This window comes from Melopsittacus undulatus, chromosome 5, assembly GCF_012275295.1.
Source record: "Melopsittacus undulatus isolate bMelUnd1 chromosome 5, bMelUnd1.mat.Z, whole genome shotgun sequence".
Taxonomy (NCBI): Eukaryota; Metazoa; Chordata; class Aves; order Psittaciformes; family Psittaculidae; genus Melopsittacus; species Melopsittacus undulatus.
This window is the reverse complement of record NC_047531.1, coordinates 73,684,617-73,699,804: the sequence shown is the minus strand read 5'-3', so window position 1 is coordinate 73,699,804 and position 15,188 is coordinate 73,684,617. Positions and strand designations below refer to the sequence as shown.

The 15,188-nt window shown below is 39.0% G+C and overlaps 1 protein-coding gene across 2 annotated transcripts in view; it reads right to left on the bottom strand.

The window, feature by feature from the left end:
* Positions 1 to 15,188, bottom strand: part of ATP2B1 (ATPase plasma membrane Ca2+ transporting 1) — a 63,190-nt gene that overhangs the window by 33,777 nt on the left and 14,225 nt on the right. The window contains exon 2 of one of the 2 annotated variants that reach the window (XM_034062800.1): positions 1,690 to 2,101. In XM_034062800.1, the coding sequence (XP_033918691.1) occupies positions 1,690 to 1,894 (205 nt within the window). In that variant the 5' untranslated portion in view covers positions 1,895 to 2,101. Of the gene's footprint in view, positions 1 to 1,689; positions 2,103 to 15,188 lie in introns of those variants that run through there. The other variant, XM_005147931.2, reaches the window with a different exon arrangement.

The window sequence follows — 15,188 nt, the reverse complement described above, 5'->3', positions numbered from 1 at the left end:
ATCTTGCCATATGCCAGGTATTTGGTGATTAGTGCATCATTGCAGTCTACAGCTGTACACCCAGATATCATTCAGTAATAATGGGCCATAAGCCTTGAAGATGACTGTAAACTAGGATTGAATTCCCTCAGTTCCCAACAACAACAAAAAAAAACCCTGTGGACCCTCTTCACTGAGAAAGGAAACTGTCTTTCAAAGCTATTTAACAGGTTAACAGGGTAAAGAAAGACTGCTGCCCCTAACTAAGAAGTGTTACACTGCTTGTATGCAGCTGTTTTTCACACACATGCACTAAATTTCGTAAGTCTGTTGATGCTGAGGAGCAGAAATTTGCACACCTCACGTTTTACAGACTTCTTCAGCCTGGAACTGGTCCACTCCCATTCACTGGCAGGTCAGGCATGAGAGCTGTCAACTTTCATGTTGGTAAGAAGAATCCAGTTCATGTACTGAAATAATTACTGGACTCTGGCTTCAAAAGCAGATCAAACCAAAACATGCTAAATGCAGATGTACCCAAAGATACCTGATTAGTAGATTGTTCTTGATCCAAGGAGACAAACCCTTCCAAATGCTTTCCCTAGCATTTCTGAAGAACAGAAAGCAACAGCTCTCCAGGATTACAACAGCAGATACTTTACTGCCACCAACACTAGACTCATCAAAAGTTATCTGAGACCTTAAATGATGAGATATCATAATTTACCCAAATCCTGATTTTGGTACTTCTCACTCACTACCAACAGCAGGAGTTCACACTGAGCTACTATTAGATTAAGAAACATTAAAAACATTTGTACAGGATACTACTGTTCAGATATTTTAAGCAATACGACTTGCATCTTTCACAAATATAAGCTCATAGCCTTCATTTACACTAGAAGACAGTAGTGAGAGAGGGCCATATCTTAAAGCAAACTTCTGTACAGCTCTCAGGAAGGATACTTGATAGGTTTATTTCCTTCTCTACATGTATCTTGGAATAATAACTGTGTAGAAGCAAAAGCATCAGGTAGCCGCACTTCACAGAATACTATCAAGTCTAACATAGCAAAGACTTCCTTGGAGATGCTTTTTTCTAGACAAAATGAGTGTGTGATCACTTTGCAAACCTTCCAGTAACAGTGACAGTACCTCCCAGTGCCTAAAGTTGCATCAATATTTTGTACAGATCAAATGAAATCTAAAAGAATACTATAGATTTAAAAACTAGAAAATGTTATCAAGAATCCAGTGTAGTACAAATAGAAAACAGATGTCATCAGTGTTAAAAATTGTTGCATTAGGGAATACAAAAAACTAGGTAGCAACACAGAAGCTTTTTAATGCCCTGCACTAGATTATTAAAATCTGTGTTCTATGACAGCATGGTGATAACTATGAACTACAGGTCATATGAGCTATTCATAAAACTTACACTTTCACAGCAAGTTAAACATTGCTGTCTTGCATTCATATTTCATATGGGGATGCCTATATCAATTAACTTTATTCCATCGCTAATCCAACATCTCACCTGCAGTTCAGACTAACTGAAAAAACTCCTGCTTGCTTATGACCATTGTATGCCTCTCTGCCTTGAGTAAGAGGCAGTATCATAAACTTTGCTATATTAAAGAATTAAGCAGTTTGCTTCACTGAGGTTTTTCCTAAATGGAGTTTCCTCAGTAGGTGTTAAAACTGACTTACCTTCATTTGGTGAAGTTTTCAATTTTGTACAGATGCCATGTACATCTCCATAGCATTCCTGTATTTTATGCAGCGCATCTGCAGCTCGAAGTTCCATGAGAGAACGGAGCTCTGCAAGAGTAACTCCAAAATCTCCATGATTAGCTTCTTTTACAGCATTTTTTACGCCACTATATGCAACCGAGTTGTTTGCCATATCACCCATGATGCACACAGTCTTTAGTGTAGACAGTTGCCAGTAGGGAACAAGATTTCAACTTAAAATATTTCCAAAAGGAAAATAAATCCTTTGGGTGTGAAGACAAGTCAGGAGAGCAGACACATCACTCAAGTAAGGGACCCCATCTGGAGAGATATCTTTGAGGTTGTCCCATGGCGCATTCTGTTCCCCAAGCCAAATGTCATGTACAGTCTAGGGAAAGAATAAATACACATTTAGTTAGAGAACAGCTATTCTGAAATACATTGTAACACAACCCTCCACATTGAAGTTACGGAACAAATTGCTGCCTAAGGACAATTTCTTCATATTTCCTATAATATTTTTAGTTAGCATTCAGCTAGGAAGAGTGACGAGGAATAAAATGGGTGTTTTCCACTTTCTGAAATCATTAAGTTATTAGAACACCTGTTGCCTTTCTGTTTTGCATTTTGCTTTGATGATAAACCAAAGATCTGTAACAAAAGGGAACCTTTAAGAACACTTGGAAGTAAATATGTTTCCACAGAAAGGGAGTTTGAAACATCCACCACTGATGTCACATACGGTAAAGAACACACTCAACTTAAAAATCCTGACTTCTCAAGAAAGCTTTCACCTCAGAGTTTGGGAAGAACAAGCCTTTTTGTGTTCCCACAAATTCATTTGTACAAACCTCAAGGAAAACAGTTTCAACACTAAGTTAGCCCATGTATTAAGTACTTTTGTAGTGTAAGTAGGAATATACCTTCAAGCAGACCTAGGTCTTACTGTATTTTCATGTCCAAACAGTTTCAGCCCCACTCCAGCCTATTTCATCACAAGACAAACCTCCCACAGTATCTGTATTTAATTCTTTGAACAGCAGGGAAAATTGCACACCACCACCTTCCTACAGAAGGGATGAGGAGATTAAGAGCAGCCCTTCTGTCTGATTATCAGAGCACTGTAGCTGAGAAATTAACAACTACCCACAGGATTCCTGGCCTACACAGGCACTCTCTATTTAATTCCCACTTGGCTGACACATCTTGCACATACCCATGTATCTACACAACAGCATAGTGAATGCACAAGCACTTCATGCCTATATAAATATCTGTTGCGCGCAAAAGGCAAGCTTGATCATCTACGTCACCTTTAGTGACTTAATGGGCACAGTGAGCACAAGTAACAATATATTCCCCCATGAAACATTATGACTGCCAGGCTCAGATGAACAGTACCGTGGATGCTTCCAGGTCAGTAAGACCCTCAGGTGTCATATGTTTAGAAAAGGCAAACAGCTACCACTGACTGCAGCACTGCTTTATGAAGGTAAAGAGTCAAGTAGCAAAGAAAAGCTTTCTGGCTATCGCCCTGCCAGGTTAGAAGACTGCTTCAGCTGGACCACTGTGTCTATATTGAGGTCCAGCTACAAACACCTAATTACTAGAAATTTGAGGTATGTGTTCCAGGAAAGCCTCTGTTCTCTGCTCTGGAAACAATCAGCTTCAGCTATAGCAAATCTACCATTTTAAGCACCATGCCACAGTACTGCAAGTGCACTGAAGACAACCACTGATGCTGAAAGACCCTGAAGTGATGTCACCCAACCACAAGTGACAGTCCCGTCTCCAGCAGAACTACAACCTATCCCTAGGAGAATCTGAAAAAAAACAAACAAACCCTGTCTACAGCTGTTTCCTGAAAAGAAACAAAAAGCAGTCATAATAAAGCAGGCAATACTTACATGCACAAAACTTCAACACCCTGTATCATTATCAAGGTACCTAATTTCAAACTTAAATCTTCATTGTTTACTGTTATTTGCAAAAAAAAACCCCAAAAAAACCCAAAAAAAATCAACAGTTGAAGAATCCATGACAATGGTGTTCACCTGCATGCCAAGATGCAGTTCGGATTAATACACATTCTTGACCTGATTATACCATGCTCTGCTAGAGTGTCCTGTAAGTGAAGAAATTCATGCAAATGAGTTCTCTTTAAAGCCAAACCATGTCTTTATCTAATGCCTGAAAGCTGAATGCTGTTGGCCAACTAGAACCCCAGGAGAATTTCTCAACTGGCATCTTATCATAGCTATGACAATATAACAAGAAGCAGATGAGGCAAATGAGTTTTTGTAACTATAGAGAAGATGCTGCAGCTGCTAATTAGGTAAAACAGACCAAGGAGAATGCCCTACAACTAATTACATCAAACTTGATCCATTTTTAATTAACAAAAGATCTGCTTAAGCCTCTAGCAGAAGCCCTGCACTTGAGGCCCAAATACACCAAGTACAGAAGTCAGGATAAGAAAAGCTACAGCTCTAGTCACTGCTTACCTGGCACTGAAAAGCTTTGAAATCAAATACTGAGCCAGGGCAAGTTGTGCTGTCATGTGCAAGTAATTTTAAGAGCAATAACATTGCTCAATCATAGCTCATGCTGTGCTCATGCTCCATCATCTCTATATTGAGTTCTATCATCTCTATGCATCTAGATCCATTTTTGTTAAGACACAATACTCCAGTAATGAGCTATTATTAACAGTTTATCCTAAAAGGGGTTCTCAGACGTTCTGAAGTACCTCAGTGGTGTCTTAACATACCAACATGCCCTCAGGGCTCACACACAAGCTCAGTAAGTTTACATTAACACCACAGAAACAGCATGGTTCTGAAGATCAGGTCTACTAGTGTTACAGACTATTTTGTCTCATTCATCATAGTCAAGAAATAGCTGTGGAAAACAGAGAAACAGTGTGAAGATGCTTCAAATTCTGAATAATGAGCAAGAGCAGTTTTGCTCCATATTATGAAAATTCGGTTAAACATTAGCAATTTTTACACCAAATCAGACCAAAAAGAATCTGCTTCAGTAGCTTATTTTTTACCAGGCATTGTGATAGACAGTACAAAAGCCTCTCAAGCACATGGGTACACAATGATGGACTTACCTTAACATAATTTCTTTCCTGATTCCTAAAGAGAAACCTTACTACAATTTTGAGAAATATCCTTAATGCAGTTTAAATGTCAAATCTTGCAACATTCATTCATTTCCTGTTACAGCAAGTTCCAACAGCCCACTTTTGTAACAAAGTGGTAATGCATAATGCAACTATAAACAGTTAAATTAAAGTGATGAAAGAATCATAGAATCGTTTAGGCTGGAAAAGATCTGCAAGATCATCAAGTCCAACCTCTACCCCAGGACTGCCAAGTCCACCACTAAACCATGTCACTAAGGACCTTATCTCCATGTTTTTTGAACACTTACAGGGAAAGCATATTTTAAGCTATATAGATCATCTAATAACATTTATCTCTTCAACTATTGGAATATTTTTGTTTTGATCAGTGTTCCAGATCTCAACTCAATTCTTACAGCAGTCATTTGAGATACATCATCCAAGTAGCATGAGCTCTGAAGCAATGTAGCTAAAAGCGACTCACCTCAAACTTCCAATCTCCTAGTATCTCAAACTTTTGAATTCAAGAAACAGTTATCAAACTGCAAGTCACTTATACACTATTGCTGAAGTTCCAGTTTAAAGTTTAATTCAGTGGAAGTTATGTTAGTGTCCAGATTAAAAAAACCTGCACACAAAACAATTAAGAAAAGTCTGTCTTACACTAGGCACATGAACTTTTGGATAATCCTTTGTTTGCATATCATTGAGACTAGGAACAACTTTAAAGCTATTTTCTGTCACACTCCAATGGCTAAAAATCCTGTAGTGCAGAGGCATCTTACAGGTTCAGCATATACTCTCATAGACAGGATTCAGATACTCTCTCAAAAGACCACTCTGCTCTATGACTGTAATAGCTTCGCTTACACATCATGTCATTGTGGCTGGCTATGAAGAATAAGGCATCTTAAATTCCTTATCCAAATTATATTAATATTCATTGCTAAGTGAATATGTTTTGTTACTAAAGACAATAATTCAAAACCATAACCCATGAAATAAAGGTTAGATAATTTTGCCAGTGTTGTAAGTCTGACAGCCTCATGAACCTCTGAAGCTGGCCTGGAAAAAGGATATGCTCTAAACACAAGTCTACATATAGAGACGTTTACTGAAGTATGAAGAGACTACAGAGGTACACTTCTATTAATGCTACCAGAACATACTATGTTGATCAAGCCAGAAGCGGCCATAACACGTTTCTTAAAAGTGCTCTTAAAACAACACTCAATATATAAACCCATGTTAATCCCCTGCCCCATCCAAACAGGAGCCCTGAACATTAAATAGACATCAAAAAGGACTCCAGAAATAGTCCTTCACAGCTGAAATTATTTAGTAATTTAGTAGTTCCTTCCATTTGAAAGAAAGCTATAATCTGCATTCTACATTAATTACAAATTAAGGCTACCTTGAAGTGACAGTTCGCAGTGGCCATGCATTGACAATCAAATGTGAACACAGCAGAGCTCAAGTGTTGCATAATTACTACTGCCCAGATACACAGAACTTAGCTATCTATACCTTAGACCGCTATCCAAGCCTTTCCTGTTACTGAACTTGCACTTAATATCTGCTTCACCAACCTATGGGAAAAGTATTTTAATATTAAGAAAATTAAATCTTAAAATATTTGAGCAAACTCAGACAACAAGAGCCAAAGCTCCAGCTATCATACATCTTGTGTCATTCAATTTAATTTAAACATCTGGTTGAATACTATGCATTCAGATATTAAACATTAGTTGTACTAGCATTTGACCTTCAACAACACACTAAGCTGGTTGCTGCAATATAGGAAAAGGCTTGCAAAGTGATTATCTCAGGAAAGCCTTCATTTAATCTCATTAGTTCAATGAAGACTAGGCAGATCTGCATACCAAGAGGCTGCAGTGTTAAAAACTGTCCCCATATGTTTCAGCTGCCACACTATTTTAACCTGTTTCAAAACAGCTTTCAAGACACTGAAAAATAAGCCTTTGTATACTTTAGTTTGAAACCCACAGCACTATGTTCTACTGCTTCAAGCCATCAAATCACATTTCCTTGTGGGGAAGAGAAGGAAGTAATATTATTATGGAAAGTACCTGTAACTGAGGAGAGTGACCTGGAAATCACACTGAAAAAGTCTGAGGTCTTCTGCTACAGAGGGTCGGTTTTCTGACTTTAAAAGACAGACCCTCAAGCCTACTTGAAATACTACAGAAACTCACCAGCTGTTTCACAGTAAGTATGAATGAATGCTAAAAAACCCCAAAAGTTCATATAGAACCATATGCAATTTACAGGCCACTATCCCCTATGTTAAAATCCACCTAACTGAACAGGAGTTAAACCATTTCATGGCATGCTGTTGTCTTAGTGCCAGCATCTCAGAAAACTGGCTTCAAAGACAAAAAAGACAAACACAAAGTAGATCAAATAGCTAAGAGGGAGGGGGCACAATCATGGAAGACACTCCATAACAAAGTTTTTAATACATCACTTTCAGCCTTAAATGTGCCCAACAGCGTTGTAATGACAAGTTACCTTTATTACAGCTCCTGTGTTATAAACAGTACGTTCATCAAAGGTGACAGGTTGCTGAGTTTTCAAAGAGAAATCTGACTTCATTCTGAAGCTTAATCTCCTGGGAGGCAGATGTACTTGCTTAACTGAAATAAAAACTGGCTGCTGTTCCTAGACTCTGCAGTGCCTGCAAACACTGGTATTTATCCCACTTAATCTAAAGGATTGCTGCTGCCTACTGTGATTGACACTTGTGTAGTAGCAGTTTCATCCAACGAGTTTCTTTGCTTCAAGACTCCAAATTATTTCTTTTTGAAATGATGGCTAACAAATTAGGACTGCCATAGGCTGAAGTCAACTGGGTGGTTTAAATTAGCAACGTTCATGCAAAGGATTCCCGCATCACTTCCCTCCTATCTTGGCAGCAGCAAGGGAAAATTTTAACACTCTTGAAGGTGAGTTATTAGGGCAGGAAGAACATGACCTTCTCTTATGAAGCAGCTTGCTCACAGCCTCTGCAAGAGGCCTGGCAAGCAAGCAGACACTGTCTTATACCATCAAGCAGCCGCACAGGCCTGTACTGCCCTGCCTTGTCCAAGCCATGGCCCTTCCACACTCACAAGCCAGTCAACCCTAAGTGCCAGCTGGATTAAGAAACAAGATCCAAAAAGTGCGGTATATAATAGTCTCAGTAGAAAAACTATTTTAATCAAAAGCTTAAACTAACCATTAGCTTTCTGAATTTATGGTATTTTAACTTGAATATAACAGAACTAAATAGATACTAGAGACTGATCCAACAAGTAGGGCTTTAAAAAAATCTGTGTATAATTTCAAGGAACATCAGACTTTGAGACATACTAGAAAGCCCTGGAGAGTAAAAAACCAGTGCAATCATCATTACAGAAGGAGTGTCCCCTGTATTTAAAATACTAGGCTTTCACATTCTCCTATTACATATTACAATGCCGAGTTGCTCACGAGAAGCCAGACACTCCAAGACACAAATCCATAGAGAAGAGCCAAGCTTCTGACTAGTAAAAACACTTTACCAGAAGCAGCAGTTACTCATTTCAGGTATCCATTAACAGAGCAATGTCCATAGGTCTGACGAACATTCAGACAGCTTTTCCCTTCACCACCTGCTGGCCCTGAAGCTTCCTTTTTAGCAATTTCCTTTACTAGACTCCTCATCTACTTTTTGCTCTGCAATGACATCGTAAACTAAAACTAAAAAGCCAAACTTGACAGGCATGCTTATAATACCAGGTAATTCCAGGTTAAGACTATAATCCCAGAGCAAAAAAGGTTTAACCTCTAGACATGACTCTATCCCATTCAGCATTGTATCTAGTGTGTTCAAGTACCTAAGATGCATCCAACTGTGTGTCAACTTCCTCAGGTAACTGGAGTAGAGGTGCCAAAATTTGGACTAAGGCAGCTGATGGCTGAAGGCAAACTTGAGACATTAAACGCAAGGGGAAAAAAAAAAACAAATCAAACACAAACAAACAAACAAACAAGCCACCAGCAGAACACCACTTGCCCGAAACCCATCAATATTTTCCATTACTTCAGATGCACTGAGTTGTAAATAAGATGACTGAGGACTTACAGTCTCTTAATCCCGCACAGTTCAAGCAAAAAATATCTGGAATAATTATGCTGTAAAACAAGTTATATTAACAGGTCTGTCTTATTAATAACAATATATAACCCTAAAAGTAGATACTTTTGTGTGCGTGTGCAGTAAAGTCGACCACTGACAAATATTCACATTAACAAGTTCAGGAACAACTTATCACACTTTTCTCATCAACATTTATCAAAAAAATTCTCAAAATTGTAACACAAAAATATAAATATTTTTAATAGAAGAGATGGTAGCATGGCATCCTACTTATTAATAAAATTATACATCATAGGATTACAACAGAATTTACTTGCATTCCCAAACTACAAGATGCACTTTAGTCACAAAACCTGAAAAGGCATGTGTTAAACGAGGCATAACGACATTGCTATATGAAGCTAAGTTCCAAATAAAGGGAAAGTGAGATGGTACCAAATTCTATCCAACAGAGCTGGAAAATGGATTTCTGGATTTCACTCACTTGTAGCTTTTCAAGCTTAGTGCATGCCTGTAAGCAATGCATCCAGCTGGTCAGTTCCGATGATAATTACTGACTCAGAGCAAAACAGAAGCTGATTTCCTCATAACAGTTATTCCCATAGGTATGTTACTTGTTTTGAGAAATCTTTTACCTTTTTTCACAAAGCCTCTAATTTTTGCTGCTTCTCCTTAGCCCTGCTTCCAACACCTTTTGAGACAAACACACGTTTTATATGTTATTTCTATTTTTACTTCCAACTCCCACAATACCAAGCACACCACTGAAATTCCTCTAAGCAGTCTGAGCAATGAGTTTCTTCCCTTCCCATGTCGTCAGACACTAAGTAGACTAGTGGATTATTTTTTTCTTCTGAAGCTCCAAGTCAACTTCAGGAGCTCTTAACACCAGAAACCTTGTTTCAGAACATGTTGCACCCATTTAAATTAAAACATGTTTAAGTTTCCAGCATTTACCATATCATCCTGAGTTGAACAGACCCCCAGCCTTCTTTTTCAGGAAGTATTCTTTGATATGAGGAAAGGCTGAGGGAGCCAGATCTGCTCAGCCTAGAGAAGGCTTGGGTGTATGCATGTGTGCACACATGTGTTTGATCACTGTGTATAAGGGAAGACGTCAAGAGGATGAGGCCAGACTTTATTCAGTGGTGTCAGGCAACAGGACAAGAAGCAATCGGCATAAAGTAAAACACAGCGAGTTCCACATGAACATAAGGAAAGAACTTCTTTACTGTGGGGTGACTGAGCATTGGAACAGGCTGCCTACAGAGGTTGTGGACTCTTCTTCCCTGGAGCCATCTGGACACAATCCTAAGCAATGGGGTCTAGGTGACCCTGCTTGAGAACAGACTCCTGGTGGTCCCTTCCAACCTCAACTATTCTGTAATTCTGTGGTATGCTTTTGACTGTTAACTATACTTCCTGATATCAAGAGGTGCCAAAAGCTCTTTAGAGCTATAAGCCTTCAGGCAAAGGGCAGAAGTCCACCCCTATCCGATTCTTTTTGTATTCAGGAAACCTCAAGAAAAAGTCTTAAAACTATTAGGAAATATTTAAGCCTAATGAGATTAAGCCTAAGTACTTGCATAAAACCACTCTGCAAATGACTGACTCGTTTCTATTAGGGCAGTAAAACTGAGTAAGTTCTACGAGTTCTTGTGATGCCTTGCACTAGCTTACTGCTATGTAGATATGGCACTATGAAATATTCTATATGCTCTTTGAACTATAAATGCTTAATATATAAATAGTAATATTTGTGTGGTAAATCCTCTATTTATGATCCTCAGAATCACCATCCCTGTGAAGCAATGGTTTGGAATGCTAAAAAGTAAAACAAAATCCCCAGTTCTAGTCAGCTATCTCAATAAGTACACACTATGCTGCTAAATTCCATATTTGTTTTGTCCTTTTGTGGCCAAAGTTAAGAAGCTTCCCTCTCATGTTATAATGCACCAGTTTAAGTGCCTTCATCTTCAGATTCTTCAAAAGCCCTCTGGCAATACAATAACACAGTTTATTCTTAACCTTGAACCTTTAAAAAAGCCTTACTTCTTGAAAAATATGTAATTTGAAAGCTGCGGTAGCTTCCCCTGCACATTGTATTTGTCTCTGCTTACCAGACATAGAATCATAGAATAGTTAGGGTTGGATAAACCAAGTAAACTAAAGGCTAAGGACTCCTGAAAACAACTCTTTCAAAACTTGCAATTACATTTGCCATCCTCTGGTCCTAAGGAGCCAAGCTTTTTGGTTGGCTGGTTTGTCCTTTTAATTCAAATATCCTAACTAATCTACATCGGAGTAGCTCTTTCAGAACGACTGCACCAGTTTGCTGCTCCTGCTGGTGGTGGCAATAGGATGATCGGGGGCTTTGTTTGTTTTGGTTGGTTGGTTTTTAATCTCAACACTTGAATTTGAGAATCCACTTTATGGCTTTTCAAGAAACACAGGTGTGGGATCTCTTACAACTTTCTGCACTATGATTATGCTGATCATCCCTTTAGCTCATTTTGATAAATTTTGAGAGCTTAGCTCAGTAATCCATTCTAGGGGGCCTCCTATTTCTAGTACAGTGTAAGAAGGACCTTCAGGAAGTTGAGCCTCGTGGTCTTCTCTGTTTTATCATTTAGTGAGGCTACATACTGTTTTATCCTTCAAGCATATCTCCAGTTTTAAAACTGCTCCTTCTCTGTGATTATACTTTTTGATCTTTCTGAAATCTGACACCCACTTAAAGGCTAAATTATCATGCTGCCTTCACTGTCCTGCTCTTTTAGGTACTCCTTTTAAAGAACTTTTTCATTTATGCAGAGTTGATTGCTTGCTTGCTTTTTTGTTTGTTTTGTTGAGCTTTTTTATCTATATATTTTCATTATTTTTAATTTTGATTTTCATACATTTAAGCATTTCTGCAATATAGCTATTGGTACCTGTCCATAGAATGATGTTGAATTAAATGTCATGCCATCAGCATAAGTTACTTGACAATTGCTGGTCCACCATTCAATATAAAGTAATAAATTCTTCACGTGCCAGTTTGTTTCTTTAGCATAGCCAGGGAGTGTATAAGCACTGTTGGTAGACAGGACACACAAAGCTGAGATTCTCACCATAGCACTTCATAAATCTAACAAAAGAAGCAGCAAGTCTGTCATACCTTCAGGTCACCAAAGGTATGGCTGGGCTATAGTGTGTATGCTTAAGACCTTCACTCACAGAGGTCCTGAAGCAGCTCTCATTATTTGATACTAATAACACTGCATACACCTGTCACACCCCTACCCTTTTGCACCAGAAAAAGCCACCTACATTAACTGGCAACTGCGCTAATGAAGTAGCAGACTATGCAAAAGCCTGCTGTGGCAACAGTCACACAGAAAACCCAGGGCTCAGAACAGTAACTTCTTATGTGCCTTTTTACTCTTCTTTTACATCACCTCAGCCACTGAAAGACAACACTTTGTTGTGGGGTGTGTTCTAAGTCCATCTCTCCTAGGACACACAGTACTCCAATCAGTTTTAGCACCCCTTCCTTAATTAATCCTTTCGCCACTCCTATTGCCTTCTCCCTGCACTTCCATGGTCTTTACCAGACAGGGTTTTTTTGACAACAATGTAATCTGCCCATCCAGAGAGATCCAAGGAGATAGAAAGCACCATGCATGTTCTCAAGTCTCCATTTCCCACTAGCTGCAACTGTAGTGATTGCATTTCACTTCTTTACAGTCCAACAGTGGGCTACTCACAGAAGCCTGGTGCAGAAAGCAATAATCCAAAAAGCACTTCCCCTTCCAAAGCCACAAGGTAAAGTTATAAGACTTAGACCTATCAGAGTTTGTACTGGTTGAACAAATTACTACAACAGATTCCCCAGAAGTTTTCCCCACAAGATGCCAGAACAGCTGATCTATTTGTAAAAGTCATAGAGGCAATGTGGATGTGTCAACTGAAAGAGCACACATCCAGCTAATGCTGGGAGCATCTTCATCATGGAACTATGCTGCTGCCACTTTTATGGTAACATTAATTCCCGTTCAAGGAAAGGTTCATCTTCCCTCTATTATTTTAGTTAAAGTGACATACCACTAAACAAATCACACAATACATCAATTTACTGGTAAGGACAGACACTGTTTAAGCCAAACACCAAACAGCAAATTCAGCAGACCATCAAACTGCAGCTCAAGCAGATTTAGTAAATTTAATTAATGTCTTAGTTTGGGTAGGTTATTTAAAAATTGCTTTACAATCCGGCTATACATGATTAACAACTGCAGCTTCATTTCTAAAGTCTTCAGGTGTGATCTGTACTCTTTAGGTTTCTGAGAGCACAAGGACATCAGCTGCACAATTAATTCGCTAGAAAAAAGTGACTGCAACAAAGACTGCAAATAAAGCTGTACTCCATGACAATATTTAAAAATCCTTTTCTACTCTGTAAAAGAAATCCCTCCCTTACTTTCCTATAAACCATAGGTCTTAACCCTTCACTAGTATCAGTGGATCCTAATGCAATTTGAGGATGGTTGTGCTTCCACTCTGTGCAGTAAGCATTCAAATTTGGAGGTGAATTAGGTGTCTATTTGGTTCTGGCACAAAGCTTATTCCTCTGTGTAGGCAAGACAATGCCTCAAAAGACTTCAGAGAAACCAGCTGGACGTACTCAGTGGCGAGGATCAGGTATTTGCTTTCCTCACTTCCCTGCCCCACCAAAGCACAAGGCTATCAGAAATAATGTGGCAAGCCATCAGGCACACAGATGCCTAGAGCACAACTACCATGAGTGCACACAGCGCAGTGTCAGATTCCTGCTAAGGCAGCTTGAATCCTCAGCAGTACTTCCTAGTGGCTAGTTCATAGAATATCTCAATACAGGTAACATTACTGCTTCCAAAAGAGTACACCTGAATTGGGAGCCTACCATCATCAGTCCAACTGCACTTCACCCTCAGGGCCAAGAGCCCTCCAATCCATTCTGTCTACAGATCATTATTCTGAGTCAGCTAAATCAGACCTATTTTGCTCCTACATAATGCTACTTCCCACAAGTGTTTATTTTACAGTGGCACATAGTAACACTCCACAACTTCTGCAATCAGGTTGTTTTTAGCAATAGCACAGTGTCTTTGAAGAGAGCAAACTGGGAAGGGAAGTATCAGCTCCTCCACTCGAGTGATAAACTTTGAACAACCTGCTGAACTGTTGAATTTGTGCATGTTAGACTAACTCCAACTGGCCACTGCTGAAGGCAAAAACTCTTTTACAAAACAAGATCTTTATGTCCAGCTTAAGGTTTCCAACAAACTTTCTCAAAAGGCCACTGCAATTACGTGTCTGACTGTAGCACACTTCAGCTCAGCGTGAGGTGTGCTGAGCCAAGTAGGGGCTCACAAACCAGCCTTGCTGAGTCAAAAGCTAATTAGATTTTTTTATCTAACCCCTGTAGCTCACAAGTTTCCCTTACTGCAACAAACAGGTAAAGTGGAGTAAAGACAAAAGCTTCCTCTATCCTGAGGCTAGCAAGACTCTGGGGAAATTACCGCTTCCCCATTGGAGGGCAACAACTGTGAAGAACACCAGAATATCACAAAACAAGAGCGACAGCATTGTGAAACAAAAGATGGCAGGAACTACAAAACTCCAACAGTTAATGGACTCAGACTTTCTAAAGTAGTTTAGGAAGATGCATGGAAGTTTCCCCCTCTGACTCCTAGAGCTCTAGTTTCCTAAGCAGTCCTCCTGTATCCCTAGATAGCATCACCTAGTTTCTCAGCACCTTCAATAGACTCTTTAGCTTGAAGGACTCATAACAGTCTGTCTCCATTTCTAATGGAGATGAGAAAGTATACTTTCTCTTCTAGCAGCTGTGCTAGAACTATTCTCCAAAGAACTGCTTATTATTTCAGTCCCATTAAGAATGACTTATTTCAGTTGTCAAGGGAAGCATAAGAAAAAGCCATCTGATAACCTTTATAATTAAGATTACTTAAGTAGCATTTCCAAAAACCTTCCAAAAAGGTAGGCAAGACTTAGGAAGTCTGAAAGTATGAAAAAAACAAGTCTGCTACTAGTTACTAGCAGACATCATACTTGCAGCAGTTTTTTCTAAGCTCTCCCTAGGCAAGGTACCAAAAACTGCTAAAAAAGTAAAACTTATAAGTCCTACACATTGAAAAACAACCATATACCTTATTTCAA